The 23950-nt window shown below is 40.1% G+C and overlaps 3 protein-coding genes across 3 annotated transcripts; 1 reads left to right on the top strand and 2 right to left on the bottom strand.

Annotated features, from left to right (window-relative positions):
* Positions 1-10629: 10629 nt before the first annotated feature.
* On the bottom strand, positions 10630-12191 carry LOC130724044 (uncharacterized). Its single transcript, XM_057575204.1, has 2 exons — positions 12132-12191; positions 10630-11369 (listed from the first exon to the last, which is right to left on the bottom strand). Exon 2 carries the CDS (start codon positions 11367-11369, stop codon positions 10809-10811), a length of 561 nt encoding a protein of 186 aa, XP_057431187.1. The 5' UTR covers positions 12132-12191; the 3' UTR covers positions 10630-10808.
* Positions 12192-13352: 1161 nt separating this feature from the next.
* LOC130725232 (uncharacterized) lies at positions 13353-14331 on the bottom strand. Its single transcript, XM_057576479.1, has 2 exons — positions 14255-14331; positions 13353-13977 (listed from the first exon to the last, which is right to left on the bottom strand). The coding sequence occupies exons 1-2, from the start codon at positions 14329-14331 to the stop codon at positions 13353-13355; spliced, it is 702 nt and encodes a 233-aa protein (XP_057432462.1).
* A 1360-nt stretch (positions 14332-15691) lies between these two features.
* LOC130725230 (uncharacterized) lies at positions 15692-17285 on the top strand. The gene is made up of 2 exons (XM_057576478.1): positions 15692-15925; positions 16702-17285. Exons 1-2 carry the CDS (start codon positions 15692-15694, stop codon positions 17224-17226), a joined length of 759 nt encoding a protein of 252 aa, XP_057432461.1. The 3' UTR covers positions 17227-17285.
* Positions 17286-23950: the final 6665 nt, after the last annotated feature.

Here is a 23950-nt window from a genome sequence, read left to right as displayed (position 1 = left end):
AGCTTTTGAGAGGACATAAATTTCAAATCGATGTTACTTATCCATTGTCTGTGATATGAGTTTGTAGAGCTCAACTAAAACTTACTACAAAAGCAGATTTGTAACGAAATAAGTACAGTAGAACCAAAGGAGAATGAGGCCAACATATAGCTTTTGAGTGGAAAAATTCCTCTCTAATGACAAAAAGTGTCTTTTTGTACCACCATAAGTTTAAGCTCATGATATTCCTCCACCGAATGTGATGCAAGTTCGTAGAGCTCAACTAAATGTGGGTGTTTAGGGTTTAGGGTTTAGTGTTTAGAGTAGGAAAAAAGTATAAAGAGGCCAACGTATAGCTTTTGAGAGGACATAAATATAAAATAGATGTTATTAATCCATTGTATGTGATATGAGTTCGTAGAACTCAACTAAAACTTACAACAAATAGAGAATTGTAATGAAATAAGTACAGTTGAACCAACGGAGAATGAGGCCAGAACCCAGAATTGAGCATATTTTATATAGTTTTGGGAGAGAAGAAGCGACTTTATTCACCTGCCAGCCGAATTAAACTGGGGAAATCAGTAAAAATATAAGTCGGAACCTACAGGTTGAATTTTGAAGGATAACTCGGCTCCAACTTTCAAACAGCCCTAACTTTTGCCCCGGAACCCAGAATTGAGCATATTTTATATGCTTTTGGGGTAGAAAAAACTACTTTATTCTAGTGCCAGCCGAATTAAACGGGGGAAACCGGTAAAAATAGAAAACGGAACCTACAGGTTGAATTTTGAAGGTTAATTCGGCTGCAAACTTCAAACAGACATAACTTTTGCCCTGGAACCCAGAATTGAGCATATTTTATATAGTTTTGGGAGAGAAGAAACGACTTTATTCACCTGCCAACCGAATTAAGCAGGGGAAATCAGTAAAAATATAAATCGGAACCTGCAGGATGAATTTTGAAGGTTAACTCGGCTGCAACTTTCAAACAGCCCTATCTTTTGCCCCGGAACCCAGAATTGAGCTTATTTTATATGCTTTTGGGGTAGAAGAAGCTACTTTATTCAAGTTCCAGCCGAATTAAACGGGGGAAACCGGTAAAAATAGAAAACGGAACCTACAGGTTGAATTTTGAAGGTTAATTCGGCTGCAAACTTCAAACAGCCATAACTTTTGCCTCGGAACCCAGAATTGAGCATATTTTATATGGTTTTGGGAGAGAAGAAGCTAGTTTATTCAACTGCCAGCCGAATTAAGTGGGGGAAATCGGTAAAAATAGAAAACGGAACCTACTGGTTGAATTTTGAAGGTTAATTCGGCTCTAAACTTCAAACAGCCGTAACCTTTTTCCCGGAAACCAGAATTGAGCATATTTTATATAGTTTTAGGAGAGAAGAAGCGACTTTATTCACCTGCCAGCCGAATTAAACAGGGGAAACCGGTAAAAATATAAATCGGAACCTACAGGTTTAATTTTGAAGGTTAATTCGGCTGCAAACTTCAAACAGCCATAACTTTTGCCTCGGAACCCAGAATTGAGCATGTTTTATATGGTTTTGGGAGAGAAGAAGCTAGTTTATTCAACTGTCAGCAAAATTAAACGGGGGAAATCGGTAAAAATAGAAAACGGAACCTACTGGTTGAATTTTGAACGTTAACTCGGCTGTAAACATCAAACAGCCATAACTTTTGCCCCGGAACCCAGAATTGAGCATATTTTATATAGTTTTGGGAGAGAAGAAGCGACTTTATTCACCTTCCAGCCGAATTAAACTGGGGAAATCAGTAAAAATATAAGTCGGAACCTACAGGTTGACTTTTGAAGGTTAACTCGGCTGCAACTTTCAAACAGCCCTAACTTTTGCCCCGGAACCTAGAATTGAGAATATTTTATATGCTTTTGGGAGAGAAGAAGCTAGTTTATTCAACTGTCAGCAAAATTAAACGGGGGAAATCGGTAAAAATAGAAATCGGAACCTACAGGTTGAATTTTGAAGGTTAACTAGGCTGCAACTTTCAAACAGCCCTAACTTTTGCCCCGGAACCCAGAATTGAGCATATTTTATATGCTTTTGGGGTAGAAAAAGCTACTTTATTCAAGTGCCAGCCGAATTAAACGAGGAAAACCGGTAAAAATAGAAAATGGAACCTACTGGTTGAATTTTGAAGGTTAATTCGGCTCGAAAACTTCAAACAGCCATAACTTTTGCCCCGGAACCCAGAATTGAGCATATTTTATATAGTTTTGGGAGAGAAGAAGCGACTTTATTCACCTGCCAACCGAATTAAGCGGGGGAAATCAGTAAAATTATAAATCGGAACCTCCAGGTTGAATTTTGAAGGTTAACTCGGCTGCAACTTTCAAACAGCCCTAACTTTTGCCCCGGAACCCAGAATTGAGCTTATTTTATATGCTTTTGGGGTAGAAGAAGCTACTTTATTCAAGTGCCAGCCGAATTAAAAGGGGGAAACTGTAAGACCCGGGGATTTATTTATGTTTTGTATTATTGAAGAATAATATAAAGTACGATGTTTTATTTTCAGTAAGGAGAAAATACTGATTAATTGTTACTATAACGCTTGTATAGTAATTTATTACGTAATTAATTATTACGTAAAGCGCGAGTAGTCGATATGCATGCATGCACATGCATAATTTTGGGTAGTGCATAATATATGCAAAAAGGGAATTTTCGAGAGTCATATCTATTATATTGGAGGAGGAGTTTTATTTATTTATTAAATAAATATAAAGTGTTATGGGAATTTATTTAAATCAGATTTTTATTTTGAATTAATTTATTTTGAGAAGATAGGATTTGAAAATTGGAGATATACTTTTTTTTATGTTGGCCGAAAATTTGGTTTAAAAGGGCAAAGATATTGGAGATATTTTATAATGAAATAAATGCTTTGGGTCATCTTTATTTTAAAAAAAAAATAAAAAAAAAATAAATTCAGATTTTATTTAAACTAATATGGAAGGTTTTTAATTTTTGAAAATTGGTTAAGGAGAGAGAGAGTGGCCGAAAACTCTAGTTGCTAGGGTTTAGGGCTTTATTTTGAAATTTAAACCAATTTTCCTTGATTTGAGGGTTTAATTGAAGAGAAAATCAGAAAAATATCCTAACTACCTAGATGAGGGGGGCGGCCAAGGCATCTTGGAGGGGATCTTGGGATATTTTGATTTTTCTTGGTGATTAAGTAATTAATTTGAATTAAAGTTTATTAAAATTATATTTTAACCCTGGGCTTGGGCTGAAAATAAGGGTTTTATTGTATTTTCACCTCCACACCCTCCACTATAAATAGGAGTCTCTAGTGAAGGGAAAATCACAACTCAGAGCTCTCCAAATTTTTGTGAGTCTCTATCTCTCCCTCTCCAGAGTTCTTCTTGACCTCTATAGGAAATAATTCCTATAGTAACTAAGCTCTGCTTCCTTCGGGAAGTAGTGAACTCAAGTATTTTTTCTTCTTGTTTACAAGAAGAAGATGAAATATTGTTTGGTTTTAGGGGATGGGGTTCGAATATTTGAAGGGGGGAAATGATGCTCCTTTTTCCTTCAAATTCTAACCCTAGTTTGTTGGTCCATGCAGGTTCGCGCACGAAAAGGTTAGATCGAACGTACTCGATCTCGCGTGGAAAGCGTAGCCAAGGTGAGGGCACTTCCGTCTAGAGAAGTCTTACTGCTTTCCTGCATGTGAAGTTGTATGCGAGTGTGGTTGATAACATGCTTAGTATTAGTATTCAATATTATGCTAAGTGATGATATGATGTATGATTTATTACTAAGTTAATATGATAAATTCTTAGTATGCTATAGAACTAGTTAGTTGATGTATGCTAGTTCAAGTATGCCTTATTTGCTAAGTGAAATTATGCATGATGTTACTTAATTTCAATAACATGAGATAAAATGCCTATCTATTTACTTGAAGTAGTAACATGAGACTAGGATTTTATGATGTTTACTCGCATGCAAGTAAATTATGATTAGTGGAACATAGGTCTGGTTAGGACTATGAACCATGAGAACAGTGGTTTAGAGACAAAACGGATAACTTGCACGCGAGGGTGAATGCGGTTTGAACCGTGATGTTATGACTTGTGGGTGTCTGACCCATGGTGTGCTGTGGTCGTTCCAAGGAACGCCATGATGTTGTGAGCTTTGCTCATGGTGTTGTTCGTCTGCTGGACGAATGGTGTTGGATCCAAGGTGAAAGGTGGTTGTGTGAAAAGTGAGGACGCATAGACTAACTGAAACTTAGGCTATGTGATTAACCTTTTAGTTTTGTTCTGTTGATTAATGATGATATTATATTGTCTATAACATGCTAGAGACTAGAGATATTTGAGAGTCAGAAGTTGACCCTCTCTATTTGCTATTTGTTGTTTGGGCGCTTAACGCCAACAGATGGTGATCCGGAAGGAGCTAGTGGATCAGGACTGGGAGATTTATCTCCATAGTTTTGATGAGGACACGGCCTGGGGTGTCGACTACCGCCAGGAGAAGAACGTGTACGTCGGCGGCGCGACCATCTTCAAAAGAGACCAAGCTGGGCAGATTGCTGACACTCAGCCTATCAGAGGGAAGATTCGGTTTCCTCACGCACCCTTCCGTTTTGGACTCCCCTTAGGGATGGATTTTCTCAGCGGTTCGGAGTCGGACCCTAGTGAGGGGCCAGGCTACGAGTCAGGCGAGGGGAGCGAGCCTTCAGTGACTTCCGAGTACCGGAATCCGACAGAGGGACTTTTGGTGCCGAAGGAGGAGCCGGTGAGCCCCATTGCACCACCCGAGCAAGAGCTGAATCAGGGACTCATGGATCCCGTACCATTAGGGTTTGGGTGGAGCTTGGAGGCATTGAGGCAGTGGAACCTGGACATGAAAGTTGAGCTTCCGAAGCCAGGAGAGGAGACGCCGGAGCCTTCCAACATGTGGGCCAGAGAAGATGCAGACTGCAACGAGTGGCCTTGATTGGGTTGAGAGCGCTGTTTTATTTTTGGAGCTTTTATTTTACTTTGAAGTACTTGTAGTTGATTTTCAAATGTAAACAATTTTGTCAGATTACTAGGGTGGTTTTGTTTACACACATGGGTGTGGCCACCGTACATTATTTCAGTTATTGGATTTATATCAATCGTTCGTTTTCCTTACTCGCACGTTTGTTTATTTGATTTATATTTAACGCTGAGAACTTTCGTAATAATTGGATCTTTGTCATTTAATGAAGATTAATAAATGGACGGCGAAAATTCTTTGTGAAAATCATGATTTTTGGTTTTTCGTGACGTCCGAGAATTTGGGGCGTTACAGAAACCGGTAAAATTAGAAAACGGAACCTACAGGTTGAATTTTGAAGGTTAATTCGGCTTCAAACTTCAAACAGCCATAACTTTTGCCCCGGAACCCAGAATTGAGCATATTTTATATAGTTTTGGGAGAGAAGAAGCGACTTTATTCACCTGCCAACCGAATTAAGCGGGGGAAATCAGTAAAATTATAAATCGGAACCTACAGGTTGAATTTTGAAGGTTAACTCGGCTGCAACTTACAAACAGCCCTAACTTTTGCCCCGGAACCCAGAATTGAGCTTATTTTATATGCTTTTGGGGTAGAAGAAGCTACTTTATTCAAGTGCCAGCCGAATTAAACGGGGGAAACCGGTAAAAATAGAAAACGGAACCTACAGGTTGAATTTTGAAGGTTAATTCGGCTGCAAACTTCAAACAGCCATAACTTTTGCCTCAGAACCCAGAATTGAGCATATTTTATATGGTTTTGGGAGAGAAGAAGCTAGTTTATTCAACTGCCAGCCGAATTAAATGGGGGAAATCGGTAAAAATAGAAAACGGAACCTACTTGTTGAATTTTGAAGGTTAATTCGGCTGCAAACTTCAAACAGCCGTAACTTTTTCCCCTGAAACCAGAATTGAGCATATTTTATATAGTTTTGGGAGAGAAGAAGCGACTTTATTCACCTGCCAACTGAATTAAACAGGGGAAACCGGTAAAAATATAAATCGGAACCTACAAGTTTAATTTTGAAGGTTAATTCGGCTGCAAACTTCAAACAGCCATAACTTTTGCCCCGGAACCCAGAATTGAGCATATTTTATATTGTTTTGGGAGAGAAGAAGCTAGTTTATTCAACTGTCAGCAAAACTAAACGGGGGAAATCGGTAAAAATAGAAAACAGAACCTACTGGTTGAATTTTGAAGGTAAATTCGACTGCAAACTTCAAACAGCCATAACTTTTGCCCCGGAACCCAGAATTGAGCATATTTTATATAGTTTTGGGAGAGATGAAGCGACTTTATTCACCTGCCAGCCGAATTAAACGTGGGAAATCAGTAAAAATATAAGTCGGAACCTACAGGTTTAATTTTGAAGGTTAATTCGGCTGCAAACTTCAAACAGCCATTACTTTTGCCCCGGAACCCAGAATTGAGCATATTTTATATGCTTTTGGGAGAGAAGAAGCTAGTTTATTCAACTGTCAGCAAAATTAATAGGGGGAAATCGGTAAAAAATAGAAAACAAAACCTACTGGTTGAATTTTGAAGGTTAATTCGGCTGCAACTTTCAAACAGCCCTAACTTTTGCCCCGGGACCTAGAATTGAGAATATTTTATATGCTTTTGGGGTAAAAGAAGCTACTTTATGCAAGTGCCAGCCGAATTAAACTGGGGAAATCGGTAAAAATATAAATCGGAACCTACAGGTTGAATTTTGAAGGTTAACTCGGCTGCAACTTTCAAACAGTCCAAACTTTTGCCCCGGAACCCAGAATTAAGCATATTTTATATGCTTTTGGTGTAGAAGAAGCTACTTTATTCAAGTGCCAGCCTAATTAAACGGGGGAAACCGGTAAAAATAGAAAACGGAACCCACAGGTTGAATTTTGAAGGTTAATTCGGCTGCAAACTTCAAACAGCCATAACTTTTGCCTCGGAACCCAGAATTGAGCATATTTTATAAAGTTTTGGGAGAGAAGAAGCGACTTTATTCACCTGCCAGCCGAATTAAACGGGGGAAAACAGTAAAAATATAAATCGGAACCTACAGGTTGAATTTTGAAGGATAACTCGGCTGCAACTTTCAAACAGCCCTAACTTTTGCCCCGGAACCCAGAATTGAGCATATTTTATATGCTTTTAGGGTAGAAGAAGCTACTTTATTCAAGTGCCAGCCGAATTAAACGGGGGAAACCGGTAAAAATAGAAAACGGAACCTACAGGTTGAATTTTGAAGGTTAATTCGGCTGTAAACTTCAAACAGCCATAACTTTCGCCCCGGAACCCAGAATTGAGCATATTTTATATGGTTTTGGGAGAGAAGAAGCTAGTTTATTCAACTGCCAGCCGAATCAAATGGGGGAAATCGGTAAAAACAGAAAACGGAACCTACTGGTTGAATTTTGAAGGTTAATTCGGCTGCAAACTTCAAACAGCCGTAACTTTTTCCCCGGAAACCAGAATTGAGCATATTTTATATAGTTTTGGGAGAGAAGAAGCGACTTTATTCACCTGCCAGCCGAATTAAACAGGGGAAATAGGTAAAAATATAAATCGGAACCTACAGGTTAAATTTTGAAGGTTAACTCGGTTGCAACTTTCAAACAGCCCTAACTTTTGCCCCGGAACCTAGAATTGAGAATATTTTATATGCTTTTGGGGTAGAAGAAGCTACTTTATTCAAGTGCCAGCCGAATTAAACGGGGGAAATCGGTAAAAATATAAATCGGAACCTATAGGTTTAATTTTGAAGGTTAACTCGGCTGCAATTTTCAAACAGCCCTAACTTTTGCCCCGGAACCCAGATTGAGCATATTTTATATGCTTTTGGGGTAGAAAAAGCTACTTTATTCAAGTGCCAGCCGAATTAAATGGGGGAAACCGGTAAAAATAGAAAACGGAACCTACAGGTTGAATTTTGAAGGTTAATTCGGCTGCAAACTTCAAACAGCCATAACTTTTGCCCCGGAACCCAGAATTGAGCATATTTTATATAGTTTTGGGAGAGAAGAACCGACTTTATTCACCTGCCAACCGAATTAAGCGGGGGAAATCAGTAAAATTATAAATCGGAACCTACAGGTTGAATTTTGAAGGTTAACTCGGCTGCAACTTACAAACAGCCCTAACTTTTGCCCCGGAACCCAGAATTGAGCTTATTTTATATGCTTTTGGGGTAGAAGAAGCTACTTTATTCAAGTGCCAGCCGAATTAAACGGGGGAAACCGGTAAAAATAGAAAACGGAACCTACAGGTTGAATTTTGAAGGTTAATTCGGCTGCAAACTTCAAACAGCCATAACTTTTGCCTCAGAACCCAGAATTGAGCATATTTTATATGGTTTTGGGAGAGAAGAAGCTAGTTTATTCAACTGCCAGCCGAATTAAATGGGGGAAATCGGTAAAAATAGAAAACGGAACCTACTTGTTGAATTTTGAAGGTTAATTCGGCTGCAAACTTCAAACAGCCGTAACTTTTTCCCCTGAAACCAGAATTGAGCATATTTTATATAGTTTTGGGAGAGAAGAAGCGACTTTATTCACCTGCCAACTGAATTAAACAGGGGAAACCGGTAAAAATATAAATCGGAACCTACAAGTTTAATTTTGAAGGTAAATTCGACTGCAAACTTCAAACAGCCATAACTTTTGCCCCAGAACCCAGAATTGAGCATATTTTATATAGTTTTGGGAGAGATGAAGCGACTTTATTCACCTGCCAGCCGAATTAAACGTGGGAAATCAGTAAAAATATAAGTCGGAACCTACAGGTTTAATTTTGAAGGTTAATTCGGCTGCAAACTTCAAACAGCCATTACTTTTGCCCCGGAACCCAGAATTGAGCATATTTTATATGCTTTTGGGAGAGAAGAAGCTAGTTTATTCAACTGTCAGCAAAATTAATAGGGGGAAATCGGTAAAAAATAGAAAACAAAACCTACTGGTTGAATTTTGAAGGTTAATTCGGCTGCAACTTTCAAACAGCCCTAACTTTTGCCCCGGGACCTAGAATTGAGAATATTTTATATGCTTTTGGGGTAAAAGAAGCTACTTTATGCAAGTGCTAGCCGAATTAAACTGGGGAAATCGGTAAAAATATAAATCGGAACCTACAGGTTGAATTTTGAAGGTTAACTCGGCTGCAACTTTCAAACAGTCCAAACTTTTGCCCCGGAACCCAGAATTAAGCATATTTTATATGCTTTTGGTGTAGAAGAAGCTACTTTATTCAAGTGCCAGCCTAATTAAACGGGGGAAACCGGTAAAAATAGAAAACGGAACCCACAGGTTGAATTTTGAAGGTTAATTCGGCTGCAAACTTCAAACAGCCATAACTTTTGCCCCGGAACCCAGAATTGAGCATATTTTATAAAGTTTTGGGAGAGAAGAAGCGACTTTATTCACCTGCCAGCCGAATTAGGCGGGGGAAATCAGTAAAAATATAAATCGGAACCTACAGGTTGAATTTTGAAGGTTAACTCGGCTGCAACTTTCAAACAGCCCTAACTTTTGCCCCGGAACCAAGAATTGAGCATATTTTATATGCTTTTGGGGTAGAAGAAGCTACTTTATTCAAGTGCCAGCCAAATTAAACGGGGGAAACCCATAAAAAATAGAAAACGGAACCTACAGATTGAATTTTGAAGGTTAATTCGGCTGTAAACTTCAAACAGCCATAACTTTTGCCCCGAAACCCAGAATTGAGCATATTTTATATGGTTTTGGGAGAGAAGAAGCTAGTTTATTCAACTGCCAGCCGAATTAAACGGGGAAAATCGGTAAAAATAGAAGACGGAACATACTGGTTGAATTTTGAAGGTTAATTCGGCTGCAAACTTCAAACAGCCGTAACTTTTTCCCCGTAAACCAGAATTGAGCATATTTTATATAGTTTTGGGAGAGAAGAAGCGACTTTATTCACCTGCCAACCGAATTAAACAGGGGAAACCGGTAAAAATATAAATCGGAACCTACAGTTTTAATTTTGAAGGCTAACTCGGCTGCAACTTTCAAACAGCCCTAACTTTTGCCCTGGAACCTAGAATTGAGAATATTTTATATGCTTTTGGGGTAGAAGAAGCTACTTTATTCAAGTGCCAGCCGAATTAAACGGGGGAAATCGGTAAAAATATAAATCGGAACCTACAGGTTTAATTTTGAAGGTTAACTCGGCTGCAACTTTCAAACAGCCCTAACTTTCTATTTTAACCGATTTCCCCCGTTTCATTCGGCTGGCACTTGAATAAAGTAGCTTCTTCTACCATAAAAACAAATAAAATATGCTCAATTATGGGTTCCGGGGAAAAAGTTATGGCTGTTTGAAGTTTGCAGCCGAATTAACCTTCAAAATTCAACCAGTAGGTTCCGATATCTATTTTTGCCGATATCCCCCATTTAATTCGGCTGGCAGGTGAATATTCTTTGTGAAAATCATGATTTTTGGTTTTTCGTGACGTCCGAGAAATCGGGGCGTTACATTGTGGTATCTCGGGGCGTTACATTGAACCAAAAATCATGATTTTCACAAAGAATTTTCGCCGTCCATTTATTAATCTTCATTAAATGACAAAGTTCCAATTATTACGAAAGTTCTCAGCGTTAAATATAAATCAAATAAAGAAACGTGCGTGTAAGGAAAACGAACGATTGATATAAATCCAATAACTGAAATAATGTACGGTGGCCACACCCATGTGTGTAAACAAAACCACCCTAGTAATCTGACAAAATTGTTTACATTTGAAAATCAACTACAAGTACTTCAAAGTAAAATAAAAGCTCCAAAAATAAAACAGCGCTCTCAACCCAATCAAGGCCACTCGTTGCAGTCTGCATCTTCTCTGGCCCACATGTTGGAAGGCTCCGGCGTCTCCTCTCCTGGCTTCGGAAGCTCAACTTTCATGTCCAGGTTCCACTGCCTCAATGCCTCCAAGCTCCACCCAAACCCTAATGGTACGGGATCCATGAGTCCCTGATTCAGCTCTTGCTCGGGTGGTGCAATGGGGCTCACCGGCTCCTCCTTCGGCACCAAAAGTCCCTCTGTCGGATTCCGGTACTCGGAAGTCACTGAAGGCTCGCTCCCCTCGCCTGACTCGTAGCCTGGCCCCTCACTAGGGTCCGACTCCGAACCGCTGAGAAAATCCATCCCTAAGGGGAGTCCAAAACGGAAGGGTGCGTGAGGAAACCGAATCTTCCCTCTGATAGGCTGAGTCTCAACAATCTGCCCAGCTTGGTCTCTTTTGAAGATGGTCGCGCCGCCGACGTACACGTTCTTCTCCTGGCGGTAGTCGACACCCCAGGCCGTGTCCTCATCAAAACTATGGAGATAAATCTCCCAGTCCTGATCCACTAGCTCCTTCCGGATCACCATCTGTTGGCGTTAAGCGCCCAAACAACAAATAGCAAATAGAGAGGGTCAACTTCTGACTCTCAAATATCTCTAGTCTCTAGCATGTTATAGACAATATAATATCATCATTAATCAACAGAACAAAACTAAAAGGTTAATCACATAGCCTAAGTTTCAGTTAGTCTATGCGTCCTCACTTTTCACACAACCACCTTTCACCTTGGATCCAACACCATTCGTCCAGCAGACGAACAACACCATGAGCAAAGCTCACAACATCATGGCGTTCCTTGGAACGACCACAGCACACCATGGGTCAGACACCCACAAGTCATAACATCACGGTTCAAACCGCATTCACCCTCGCGTGCAAGTTATCCGTTTTGTCTCTAACGGAACCACTGTTCTCATGGTTCATAGTCCTAACCAGACCTATGTTCCACTAATCATAATTTACTTGCATGCGAGTAAACATCATAAAATCCTAGTCTCATGTTACTACTTCAAGTAAATAGACAGGCATTTTATCTCATGTTATTGAAATTAAATAACATCATGCATAATTTCACTTAGCAAATAAGGCATACTTGAACTAGCATACATCAACTAACTAGTTCTATAGCATACTAAGAATTTATCATATTAACTTAGTAATAAATCATACATCATATCATCACTTAGCATAATATTGAATACTAATACTAAGCATGTTATCAACCACACTCGCATACAACTTCACATGCAGGAAAGCAGTAAGACTTCTCTAGACGGAAGTGCCCTCACCTTGGCTACGCTTTCCACGCGAGATCGAGTACGTTCGATCTAACCTTTCCGTGCGCGAACCTGCACGGACCAACAAACTAGGGTTAGAATTTGAAGGAAAAATGAGCATCATTTCCCCCCTTCAAATATTCGAACCCCATCCCCTAAAACCAAACAATATTTCATCTTCTTCTTGTAAACAAGAAGAAAAAATACTTGAGTTCACTACTTCCCGAAGGAAGCAGAGCTTAGTTACTATAGGAATTATTTCCTATAGAGGTCAAGAAGAACTCTGGAGAGGGAGAGATAGAGACTCACAAAAATTTGGAGAGCTCTGAGTTGTGATTTTCCCTTCACTAGAGACTCCTATTTATAGTGGAGGGTGTGGAGGTGAAAATACAATAAAACCCTTATTTTCAGCCCAAGCCCAGGGTTAAAATATAATTTTAATAAACTTTAATTCAAATTAATTACTTAATCACCAAGAAAAATCAAAATATCCCAAGATCCCCTCCAAGATGCCTTGGCCGCCCCCCTCATCTAGGTAGTTAGGATATTTTTCTGATTTTCTCTTCAATTAAACCCTCAAATCAAGGAAAATTGGTTTAAATTTCAAAATAAAGCCCTAAACCCTAGCAACTAGAGTTTTCGGCCACTCTCACTCTCCTTAACCAATTTTCAAAAATTAAAAACCTTCCATATTAGTTTAAATAAAATCTGAATTTATTTTTTTTTATTTTTTTTTTTAAAATAAAGATGACCCAAAGCATTTATTTCATTATAAAATATCTCCAATATCTTTGCCCTTTTAAACCAAATTTTCGGCCAACATAAAAAAAAGTATATCTCCAATTTTCAAATCCTATCTTCTCAAAATAAATTAATTCAAAATAAAAATCTGATTTAAATAAATTCCCATAACACTTTATATTTATTTAATAAATAAATAAAACTCCTCCTCCAATATAATAGATATGAGTCTCGAAAATTCCCTTTTTGCATATATTATGCACTACCCAAAATTATGCATGTGCATGCATGCATATCGACTACTCGCGCTTTACGTAATAATTAATTACGTAATAAATTACTATACAAGCGTTATAGTAACAATTAATCAGTATTTTCTCCTTACTGAAAATAAAACATCGTACTTTATATTATTCTTCAATAATACAAAACATAAATAAATCCCCGGGTCTTACAGTACTCCCCCCCTTAAAATAGTTTCGACCTCGAAACTTAAGGGTCTACAAACAACTCGGGATGTGATTTCCGCATTTTATCCTCTAATTCCCAAGTCGCATCGCCCGTAGCTTGATTCCATACAACCTTCACTAAGGATACTTCCTTGTTCCTCAAACGTTTGGTGCTTTTGTCGACGATCTTGATGGGCGGCATTTCCATCGTTAGATCATCCTTCAGCTGAATATCATCAGGTTCAATCACATGAGAATTATCAGCCATATACCTCCGAAGTTGCGACACATGCAGCACATCATGTATGTTGGATAGGAACGGCGGTAAGGCAATCCTATACGCCACGGGTCCAACACGCTCCGTAATCTGGTACGGTCCGATAAACTTTGGAGTAAGCTTCTTTGACTTGATCGCCCTTCCGACACCTGTCATCGGGGTAACCCGCAAGAAGACATGATCTCCAGCTTGAAACTCCAACTCCTTCCTGCGATTGTCAGCATAACTTTTCTGACGACTCTGCGAAACCCTCATCTTCTCTTGGATTCGCTTCACCTCTTCTGTGGTTTTCTGAACTAATTCAGGTCCAACAATCAAGTTCTCCCCATCTTGATGCCAGCACAAGGGTGTACGGCACCTCCGACCATACAACGCTTCATAAGGGCCATCCCTATGCTTGCATGAAAGCTGTTGTTGTAAGTGAACTCGATCAATGGCAACATCTCACCCCTGCTGCCGATCGCTTAGTTACTCGCACGGCATGCTTGAAATGTCCGTTGGTTTACGAGGATCGGAAGTTCCTTGCAAACCTTATATGTTTAGGGCTTAAAGAGCTCGATGTGATTCTGGGGATGGACTGGTTGGCGCAATATCATGTTCTTTTGGATTGTGCTAACAAGGCCGTGGTATTTCCGGATTCAGGCGTTACGGATTATTTGAGTTCGTACCATTTGAAGAAGGGTTCACCGGCGTTCGTGAACTCTATCGTGGCGGAAGCAAGAAACGATAGTGATGTACGGAACATCTCGATAGTGCAAGACTATGTGGATGTTTTTCCGGAGGATGTTCCCGGATTGCCACCAGTAAGGGAGACGGAGTTCTCCATTGACATCATGCCCGGCACGGGACCGATATCGATGGCGCCGTATCGGATGGCACCAGCGGAATTGATGGAATTGGCAAAACAGTTGGATGATCTCTCTTCAAAGGGATTTATTCGACCGAGTGTGTCTCCTTGGGGAGCGCCAGTGTTGTTGGTAAAGAAGAAGGACGGGAGGTCCAGGTTGTGTGTAGATTACCGACAACTAAACAAGGTGACAGTGAAGAATCGTTATCCGATGCCTCGGATAGACGACTTGATGGACCAACTTCGGGGAGCAGTTGTTATCTCGAAGATTGATCTGAAATCAGGGTATCACCAGATTCGGGTGAAGGAGGCTGACATTCAGAAGACGGCATTCAGAACTCGATATGGACATTATGAATATCTCGTGATGCCATTTGGAGTTACTAATGCACCCGCAGTTTTTATGGACTACATGAACCGTGTGTTCAGGCCATTCTTGGACAAGTTCGTGGTGGTGTTCATAGACGATATTCTAATTTACTCGAAGAGTAAGGAGGAACATGAGGAGCATTTACGTCAAGTGCTAGAGGTGTTGCGGAAGAAGGAACTCTATGCTAATGGAGGAAAGTGTGAGTTCTGGATGGAGGAAGTGAAGTTCCTTGGTCATGTTATATCTAGCAAAGGTGTGGCAGTGGACCCCAGCAAAATTGAATCAGTTTTGGCATGGGAACAACCGAAGACAGCAAGTGATATCAGAAGTTTTGTTGGGCTTGCTGGCTACTATCGGCGTTTCGTGAAGGATTACGCCAAGTTGACTGCACCGTTGACTCATTTGACAAAGAAGGATCAACTGTTTGCGTGGACGGAGAAGTGTGAGGCTAGCTTCCAAGAAATGAAGAAGCGGTTGACCACCGCACCTGTACTAGCTTTGCCAAAGGAGGGAGAACCATACGACGTGTACTGTGATGCGTCGCATAATGGTTTGGGTTGTGTGATGATGCAAGAGAAGAGGGTGATTGCTTATGCTTCGCGACAGTTGAAAGTCCATGAGAAGAATTACCCTACGCATGATTTGGAGTTGGCTGCTATAGTGTATGCTCTCAAGATCTGGAGACATTACTTGTATGGCAGTACGTTCACGATCTATAGTGATCACAAGAGTTTGAAGTACTTGTTTGATCAGAAGGATCTGAACATGAGGCAGAGACGGTGGATGGAGTTTCTGCAAGACTATGAGTTCTCATTACAGTATCATCCGGGGAAGACCAATGTTGTAGCTGATGCTCTGAGTCGAAAGGCTATACATGTATCCTCGTTGATGGTCAAGGAGTTAGAATTATTGGAGGCTTTCCGTGATCTGAGTTTGAATGTTGAACTCGCACCGGGGAAGCTGAGCTTTGGAATGGTGACGGTGTCTAGTGGACTCTTGGATGAGATAAAGTCGAAACAAGAGACCGATGAAGGGTTGATTGAATGGCGCAAGCTTGTGGCACAAGGAAAAGCGTCTGAGTTCGCTATTGGGAACGACAATATTCTGCGTTGTAAGGGACGAGTTTGTGTACCCAATGATGCAGTAATGAGGAAGCTGATCTTGGATGAAGGTCACAAAAGCAGATTGAGTATTCATCCGGGGATGAATAAGATGTATCAGGACTTGAAACTTCATTTCTGGTGGCCTGGGATGAAGAAACAAGTAGCTGAGTATGTGTCGACATGTTTGACGTGTCAGAAGGCGAAGGTGGAACATCAGAAACCAGCAGGAAAGCTGCAGTCATTGGATGTCCCGGAGTGGAAATGGGATAGCATTTCCATGGACTTCGTGACGGCGTTGCCGCTTACACGAAGGAAGTTCGATGCAATTTGGGTTGTAGTTGATCGATTGACGAAGACTGCTCACTTCGTGCCAATCAATCTGAACTACAAGGTAGAGAGGTTGGCGGAGATATACATTGCTGAGATTGTACGCTTGCACGGTGTGCCATCTAGCATTGTGTCGGACTGAGACCCGAGGTTTACCTCGCGTTTCTGGGAAGCTTTGCAGCGGGCTTTGGGAACCAGGTTGAAATTGAGTTCCGCTTATCATCCACAGACGGATGGGCAAACCGAGAGGACCATCCAATCCTTGGAGGATTTGCTAAGATCTTGTGTGCTGGATCACAAAGGCAGCTGGGATGAGATGTTGCCATTGATCGAGTTCACTTACAACAACAGCTTTCATGCAAGCATAGGGATGGCCCTTATGAAGCGTTGTATGGTCGGAGGTGCCGTACACCCTTGTGCTGGCATCAAGATGGGGAGAACTTGATTGTTGGACCTGAATTAGTTCAGAAAACCACAGAAGAGGTGAAGCAAATCCAAGAGAAGATGAGGGTTTCGCAGAGTCGTCAGAAAAGTTATGCTGACAATCGCAGGAAGGAGTTGGAGTTTCAAGCTGGAGATCATGTCTTCTTGCGGGTTACCCCGATGACAGGTGTCGGAAGGGCGATCAAGTCAAAGAAGCTTACTCCAAAGTTTATCGGACCGTACCAGATTACGGAGCGTGTTGGACCCGTGGCGTATAGGATTGCCTTACCGCCGTTCCTATCCAACATACATGATGTGCTGCATGTGTCGCAACTTCGGAGGTATATGGCTGATAATTCTCATGTGATTGAACCTGATGATATTCAGCTGAAGGATGATCTAACGATGGAAATGCCGCCCATCAAGATCGTCGACAAAAGCACCAAACGTTTGAGGAACAAGGAAGTATCCTTAGTGAAGGTTGTATGGAATCAAGCTACGGGCGATGCGACTTGGGAATTAGAGGATAAAATGCGGAAATCACATCCCGAGTTGTTTGTAGACCCTTAAGTTTCGAGGTCGAAACTATTTTAAGGGGGGGAGTATTGTAAGACCCGGGGATTTATTTATGTTTTGTATTATTGAAGAATAATATAAAGTACGATGTTTTATTTTCAGTAAGGAGAAAATACTGATTAATTGTTACTATAACGCTTGTATAGTAATTTATTACGTAATTAATTATTACGTAAAGCGCGAGTAGTCGATATGCATGCATGCACATGCATAATTTTGGGTAGTGCATAATATATGCAAAAAGGGAATTTTCGAGACTCATATCTATTATATTGGAGGAGGAGTTTTATTTATTTATTAAATAAATATAAAGTGTTATGGGAATTTATTTAAATCAGATTTTTATTTTGAATTAATTTATTTTGAGAAGATAGGATTTGAAAATTGGAGATATACTTTTTTTTATGTTGGCCGAAAATTTGGTTTAAAAGGGCAAAGATATTGGAGATATTTTATAATGAAATAAATGCTTTGGGTCATCTTTATTTTAAAAAAAAAAAATAATAATAATAAATTCAGATTTTATTTAAACTAATATGGAAGGTTTTTAATTTTTGAAAATTGGTTAAGGAGAGAGAGAGTGGCCGAAAACTCTAGTTGCTAGGGTTTAGGGCTTTATTTTGAAATTTAAACCAATTTTCCTTGATTTGAGGGTTTAATTGAAGAGAAAATCAGAAAAATATCCTAACTACCTAGATGAGGGGGGCGGCCAAGGCATCTTGGAGGGGATCTTGGGATATTTTGATTTTTCTTGGTGATTAAGTAATTAATTTGAATTAAAGTTTATTGAAATTATATTTTAACCCTGGGCTTGGGCTGAAAATAAGGGTTTTATTGTATTTTCACCTCCACACCCTCCACTATAAATAGGAGTCTCTAGTGAAGGGAAAATCACAACTCAGAGCTCTCCAAATTTTTGTGAGTCTCTATCTCTCCCTCTCCAGAGTTCTTCTTGACCTCTATAGGAAATAATTCCTATAGTAACTAAGCTCTGCTTCCTTCGGGAAGTAGTGAACTCAAGTATTTTTTCTTCTTGTTTACAAGAAGAAGATGAAATATTGTTTGGTTTTAGGGGATGGGGTTCGAATATTTGAAGGGGGGAAATGATGCTCCTTTTTCCTTCAAATTCTAACCCTAGTTTGTTGGTCCATGCAGGTTCGCGCACGGAAAGGTTAGATCGAACGTACTCGATCTCGCGTGGAAAGCGTAGCCAAGGTGAGGGCACTTCCGTCTAGAGAAGTCTTACTGCTTTCCTGCATGTGAAGTTGTATGCGAGTGTGGTTGATAACATGCTTAGTATTAGTATTCAATATTATGCTAAGTGATGATATGATGTATGATTTATTACTAAGTTAATATGATAAATTCTTAGTATGCTATAGAACTAGTTAGTTGATGTATGCTAGTTCAAGTATGCCTTATTTGCTAAGTGAAATTATGCATGATGTTATTTAATTTCAATAACATGAGATAAAATGCCTGTCTATTTACTTGAAGTAGTAACATGAGACTAGGATTTTATGATGTTTACTCGCATGCAAGTAAATTATGATTAGTGGTACATAGGTCTGGTTAGGACTATGAACCATGAGAACAGTGGTTCCGTTAGAGACAAAACGGATAACTTGCACGCGAGGGTGAATGCGGTTTGAACCGTGATGTTATGACTTGTGGGTGTCTGACCCATGGTGTGCTGTGGTCGTTCCAAGGAACGCCATGATGTTGTGAGCTTTGCTCATGGTGTTGTTCGTCTGCTGGACGAATGGTGTTGGATCCAAGGTGAAAGGTGGTTGTGTGAAAAGTGAGGACGCATAGACTAACTGAAACTTAGGCTATGTGATTAACCTTTTAGTTTTGTTCTGTTGATTAATGATGATATTATATTGTCTATAACATGCTAGAGACTAGAGATATTTGAGAGTCAGAAGTTGACCCTCTCTATTTGCTATTTGTTGTTTGGGCGCTTAACGCCAACAGATGGTGATCCGGAAGGAGCTAGTGGATCAGGACTGGGAGATTTATCTCCATAGTTTTGATGAGGACACGGCCTGGGGTGTCGACTACCGCCAGGAGAAGAACGTGTACGTCGGCGGCGCGACCATCTTCAAAAGAGACCAAGCTGGGCAGATTGTTGAGACTCAGCCTATCAGAGGGAAGATTCGGTTTCCTCACGCACCCTTCCGTTTTGGACTCCCCTTAGGGATGGATTTTCTCAGCGGTTCGGAGTCGGACCCTAGTGAGTGGCCAGGCTACGAGTCAGGCGAGGGGAGCGAGCCTTCAGTGACTTCCGAGTACCGGAATCCGACAGAGGGACTTTTGGTGCCGAAGGAGGAGCCGGTGAGCCCCATTGCACCACCCGAGCAAGAGCTGAATCAGGGACTCATGGATCCCGTACCATTAGGGTTTGGGTGGAGCTTGGAGGCATTGAGGCAGTGGAACCTGGACATGAAAGTTGAGCTTCCGAAGCCAGGAGAGGAGACGCCGGAGCCTTCCAACATGTGGGCCAGAGAAGATGCAGACTGCAACGAGTGGCCTTGATTGGGTTGAGAGCGCTGTTTTATTTTTGGAGCTTTTATTTTACTTTGAAGTACTTGTAGTTGATTTTCAAATGTAAACAATTTTGTCAGATTACTAGGGTGGTTTTGTTTACACACATGGGTGTGGCCACCGTACATTATTTCAGTTATTGGATTTATATCAATCGTTCGTTTTCCTTACTCGCACGTTTGTTTATTTGATTTATATTTAACGCTGAGAACTTTCGTAATAATTGGATCTTTGTCATTTAATGAAGATTAATAAATGGACGGCGAAAATTCTTTGTGAAAATCATAATTTTTGGTTTTTCGTGACGTCCGAGAAATCGGGGCGTTACAGAAACCGGTAAAAATAGAAAACGGAACCTACAGGTTGAATTTTGAAGGTTAATTCGGCTTCAAACTTCAAACAGCCATAACTTTTGCCCCGGAACCCAGAATTGAGCATATTTTATATAGTTTTGGGAGAGAAGAAGCGACTTTATTCACCTGCCAACCGAATTAAGCGGGGGAAATCAGTAAAATAATAAATCGGAACCTACAGGTTGAATTTTGAAGGTTAACTCGGCTGCAACTTTCAAACAGCCCTAACTTTTGCCCCGGAACCCAGAATTGAGCTTATTTTATATGCTTTTGGGGTAGAAGAAGCTACTTTATTCAAGTGCCAGCCGAATTAAACGGGGGAAACCGGTAAAAATAGAAAACGGAACCTACAGGTTGAATTTTGAAGGTTAAATCGGCTGCAAACTTCAAACAGCCATAACTTTTGCCTCAGAACCCAGAATTGAGCATATTTTATATGGTTTTGGGAGAGAAGAAGCTAGTTTATTCAATTGCCAGCCGAATTAAATGGGGGAAATCGGTAAAAATAGAAAACGGAACCTACTTGTTGAATTTTGAAGGTTAATTCGGCTGCAAACTTCAAACAGCCGTAACTTTTTCCCCTGAAACCAGAATTGAGCATATTTTATATAGTTTTGGGAGAGAAGAAGCGACTTTATTCACCTGCCAACTGAATTAAACAGGGGAAACCGGTAAAAATATAAATCGGAACCTACAAGTTTAATTTTGAAGGTTAATTCGGCTGCAAACTTCAAACAGCCATAACTTTTGCCCCGGAACCCAGAATTGAGCATATTTTATATTGTTTTGGGAGAGAAGAAGCTAGTTTATTCAACTGTCAGCAAAACTAAACGGGGCAAATCGGTAAAAATAGAAAACAGAACCTACTGGTTGAATTTTGAAGGTTAATTCGACTGCAAACTTCAAACAGCCATAACTTTTGCCCCGGAACCCAGAATTGAGCATATTTTATATAGTTTTGGGAGAGATGAAGCGACTTTATTCACCTGCCAGCCGAATTAAACGTGGGAAATCAGTAAAAATATAAGTCGGAACCTACAGGTTTAATTTTGAAGGTTAATTCGGCTGCAAACTTCAAACAGCCATAACTTTTGCCCCGGAACCCAGAATTGAGCATATTTTATATGCTTTTGGGAGAGAAGAAGCTAGTTTATTCAACTGTCAGCAAAATTAAAAGGGGGAAATCGGTAAAAAATAGAAAACAAAACTTACTGGTTGAATTTTGAAGGTTAATTCGGCTGCAACTTTCAAACAGCCCTAACTTTTGCCCCGGGACCTAGAATTGAGAATATTTTATATGCTTTTGGGGTAAAAGAAGCTACTTTATGCAAGTGCCAGCCGAATTAAACTGGGGAAATCGGTAAAAATATAAATCGGAACCTACAGGTTGAATTTTGAAGGTTAACTCGGCTGCAACTTTCAAACAGTCCAAACTTTTGCCCCGGAACCCAGAATTAAGCATATTTTATATGCTTTTGGTGTAGAATAAGCTACTTTATTCCCTAATTAAACGGGGGAAACCGGTAAAAATAGAAAACGGAACCCACAGGTTGAATTTTGAAGGTTAATTCGGCTGCAAACTTCAAACAGCCATAACTTTTGCCCCGGAACCCAGAATTGAGCATATTTTATATAGTTTTGGGAGAGAAGAAGCGACTTTATTCACCTACCAGCCGAATTAAACGGGGGAAAACAGTAAAAATATAAATCGGAACCTACAGGTTGAATTTTGAAGGATAACTCGGCTGCAACTTTCAAACAGCCCTAACTTTTGCCCCGGAACCCAGAATTGAGCATATTTTATATGCTTTTAGGGTAGAAGAAGCTACTTTATTCAAGTGCCAGCCGAATTAAACGGGGGAAACCGGTAAAAATAGAAAACGGAACCTACAGGTTGAATTTTGAAGGTTAATTCGGCTGTAAACTTCAAACAGCCATAACTTTCGCCCCGAAACCCAGAATTGAGCATATTTTATATGGTTTTGGGAGAGAAGAAGCTAGTTTATTCAACTGCCAGCCGAATCAAATGGGGGAAATCGGTAAAAACAGAAAACGGAACCTACTGGTTGAATTTTGAAGGTTAATTCGGCTGCAAACTTCAAACAGCCGTAACTTTTTCCCCGGAAACCAGAATTGAGCATATTTTATATAGTTTTGGGAGAGAAGAAGCGACTTTATTCACCTGCCAGCCGAATTAAACAGGGGAAACAGGTAAAAATATAAATCGGAACCTACAGGTTAAATTTTGAAGGTTAACTCGGTTGCAACTTTCAAACAGCCCTAACTTTTGCCCCGGAACCTAGAATTGAGAATATTTTATATGCTTTTGGGGTAGAAGAAGCTACTTTATTCAAGTGCCAGCCGAATTAAACGGGGGAAATCGGTAAAAATATAAATCGGAACCTATAGGTTTAATTTTGAAGGTTAACTCGGCTGCAATTTTCAAACAGCCCTAACTTTTGCCCCGGAACCCAGATTGAGCATATTTTATATGCTTTTGGGGTAGAAAAAGCTACTTTATTCAAGTGCCAGCCGAATTAAATGGGGGAAACCGGTAAAAATAGAAAACGGAACCTACAGGTTGAATTTTGAAGGTTAATTCGGCTGCAAACTTCAAACAGCCATAACTTTTGCCCCGGAACCCAGAATTGAGCATATTTTATATAGTTTTGGGAGAGAAGAAGCGACTTTATTCACCTGCCAGCCGAATTAAGCGGGGAAATCAGTAAAAATATAAATCAGAACCTACAGGTTGAATTTTGAAGGTTAACTCGGCTGCAACTTTCAAACAGCCCTAACTTTTGCCCCGGAACCCAGAATTGAGCATATTTTATATGCTTTTGGGGTAGAAGAAGCTACTTTATTCAAGTGCCAGCCAAATTAAATGGGGGAAACCCATAAAAAATAGAAAACGGAACCTACAGGTTGAATTTTAAAGGTTAATTCGGCTGTAAACTTCAAACAGCCATAACTTTTGCCCCGAAACCCAGAATTGAGCATATTTTATATGGTTTTGGGAGAGAAGAAGCTAGTTTATTCAACTGCCAGCCGAATTAAACGGGGAAAATCGGTAAAATAGAAGACGGAACATACTGGTTGAATTTTGAAGGTTAATTCGGCTGCAAACTTCAAACAGCCGTAACTTTTTCCCCGTAAACCAGAATTGAGCATATTTTATATAGTTTTGGGAGAGAAGAAGCGACTTTATTCACCTGCCAACCGAATTAAATAGGGGAAACCGGTAAAAATATAAATCGGAACCTACAGGTTTAATTTTGAAGGCTAACTCGGCTGCAACTTTCAAACAACCCTAACTTTTGCCCTGGAACCTAGAATTGAGAATATTTTATATGCTTTTGGGGTAGAAGAAGCTACTTTATTCAAGTGCCAGCCGAATTAAACGGGGGAAATCAGTAAAAATATAAATCGGAACCTACAGGTTTAATTTTGAAGGTTAACTCGGCTGCAACTTTCAAACAGCCCTAACTTTCTATTTTAACCGATTTCCCCCGTTTCATTCGGCTGGCACTTGAATAAAGTAGCTTCTTCTACCATAAAAACAAATAAAATATGCTCAATTATGGGTTCCGGGGAAAAAGTTATGGCTGTTTGAAGTTTGCAGCCGAATTAACCTTCAAAATTCAACCAGTAGGTTCCGATATCTATTTTTGCCGATATACCCCGTTTAATTCGGCTGGCAGGTGAATAAAGTAGCTTCTTCTACCCCAGAAACATATAAAATATGCTCAATTATGGGTTCCAAGGCAAAAGTTATGGCTGTTTAAAGTTTGTAGCCGAATTAACCTTCAAAATTCAAC

This window comes from Lotus japonicus, chromosome 6 (genome assembly GCF_012489685.1).
Source record: "Lotus japonicus ecotype B-129 chromosome 6, LjGifu_v1.2".
Taxonomy (NCBI): domain Eukaryota; kingdom Viridiplantae; phylum Streptophyta; class Magnoliopsida; order Fabales; family Fabaceae; genus Lotus; species Lotus japonicus.
This window is presented reverse-complemented; position numbering and strand designations above follow the sequence as displayed.

What these genes read in the sequence shown, in the direction of transcription:
- LOC130724044 (XM_057575204.1), bottom strand. Translation starts at nt 11,369, where the DNA reads ATGGTGATCCGGAAGGAGCTAGTGGATCAGGACTGGGAGATTTATCTC.
- LOC130725232 (XM_057576479.1), bottom strand. Translation starts at nt 14,331, where the DNA reads ATGTTCCGTACATCACTATCGTTTCTTGCTTCCGCCACGATAGAGTTC. An exon ending in GGTGAACCCTTCTTCAAATG is followed by an intron (nt 13,978 to 14,254) that starts GTACGAACTCAA and finishes ATGCAAGCATAG; the next exon opens with GGATGGCCCTTATGAAGCGT.
- LOC130725230 (XM_057576478.1), top strand. Translation starts at nt 15,692, where the DNA reads ATGGTCAAGGAGTTAGAATTATTGGAGGCTTTCCGTGATCTGAGTTTG. An exon ending in TTCTGCGTTGTAAGGGACGA is followed by an intron (nt 15,926 to 16,701) that starts GTTTGTGTACCC and finishes GAATTAGTTCAG; the next exon opens with AAAACCACAGAAGAGGTGAA.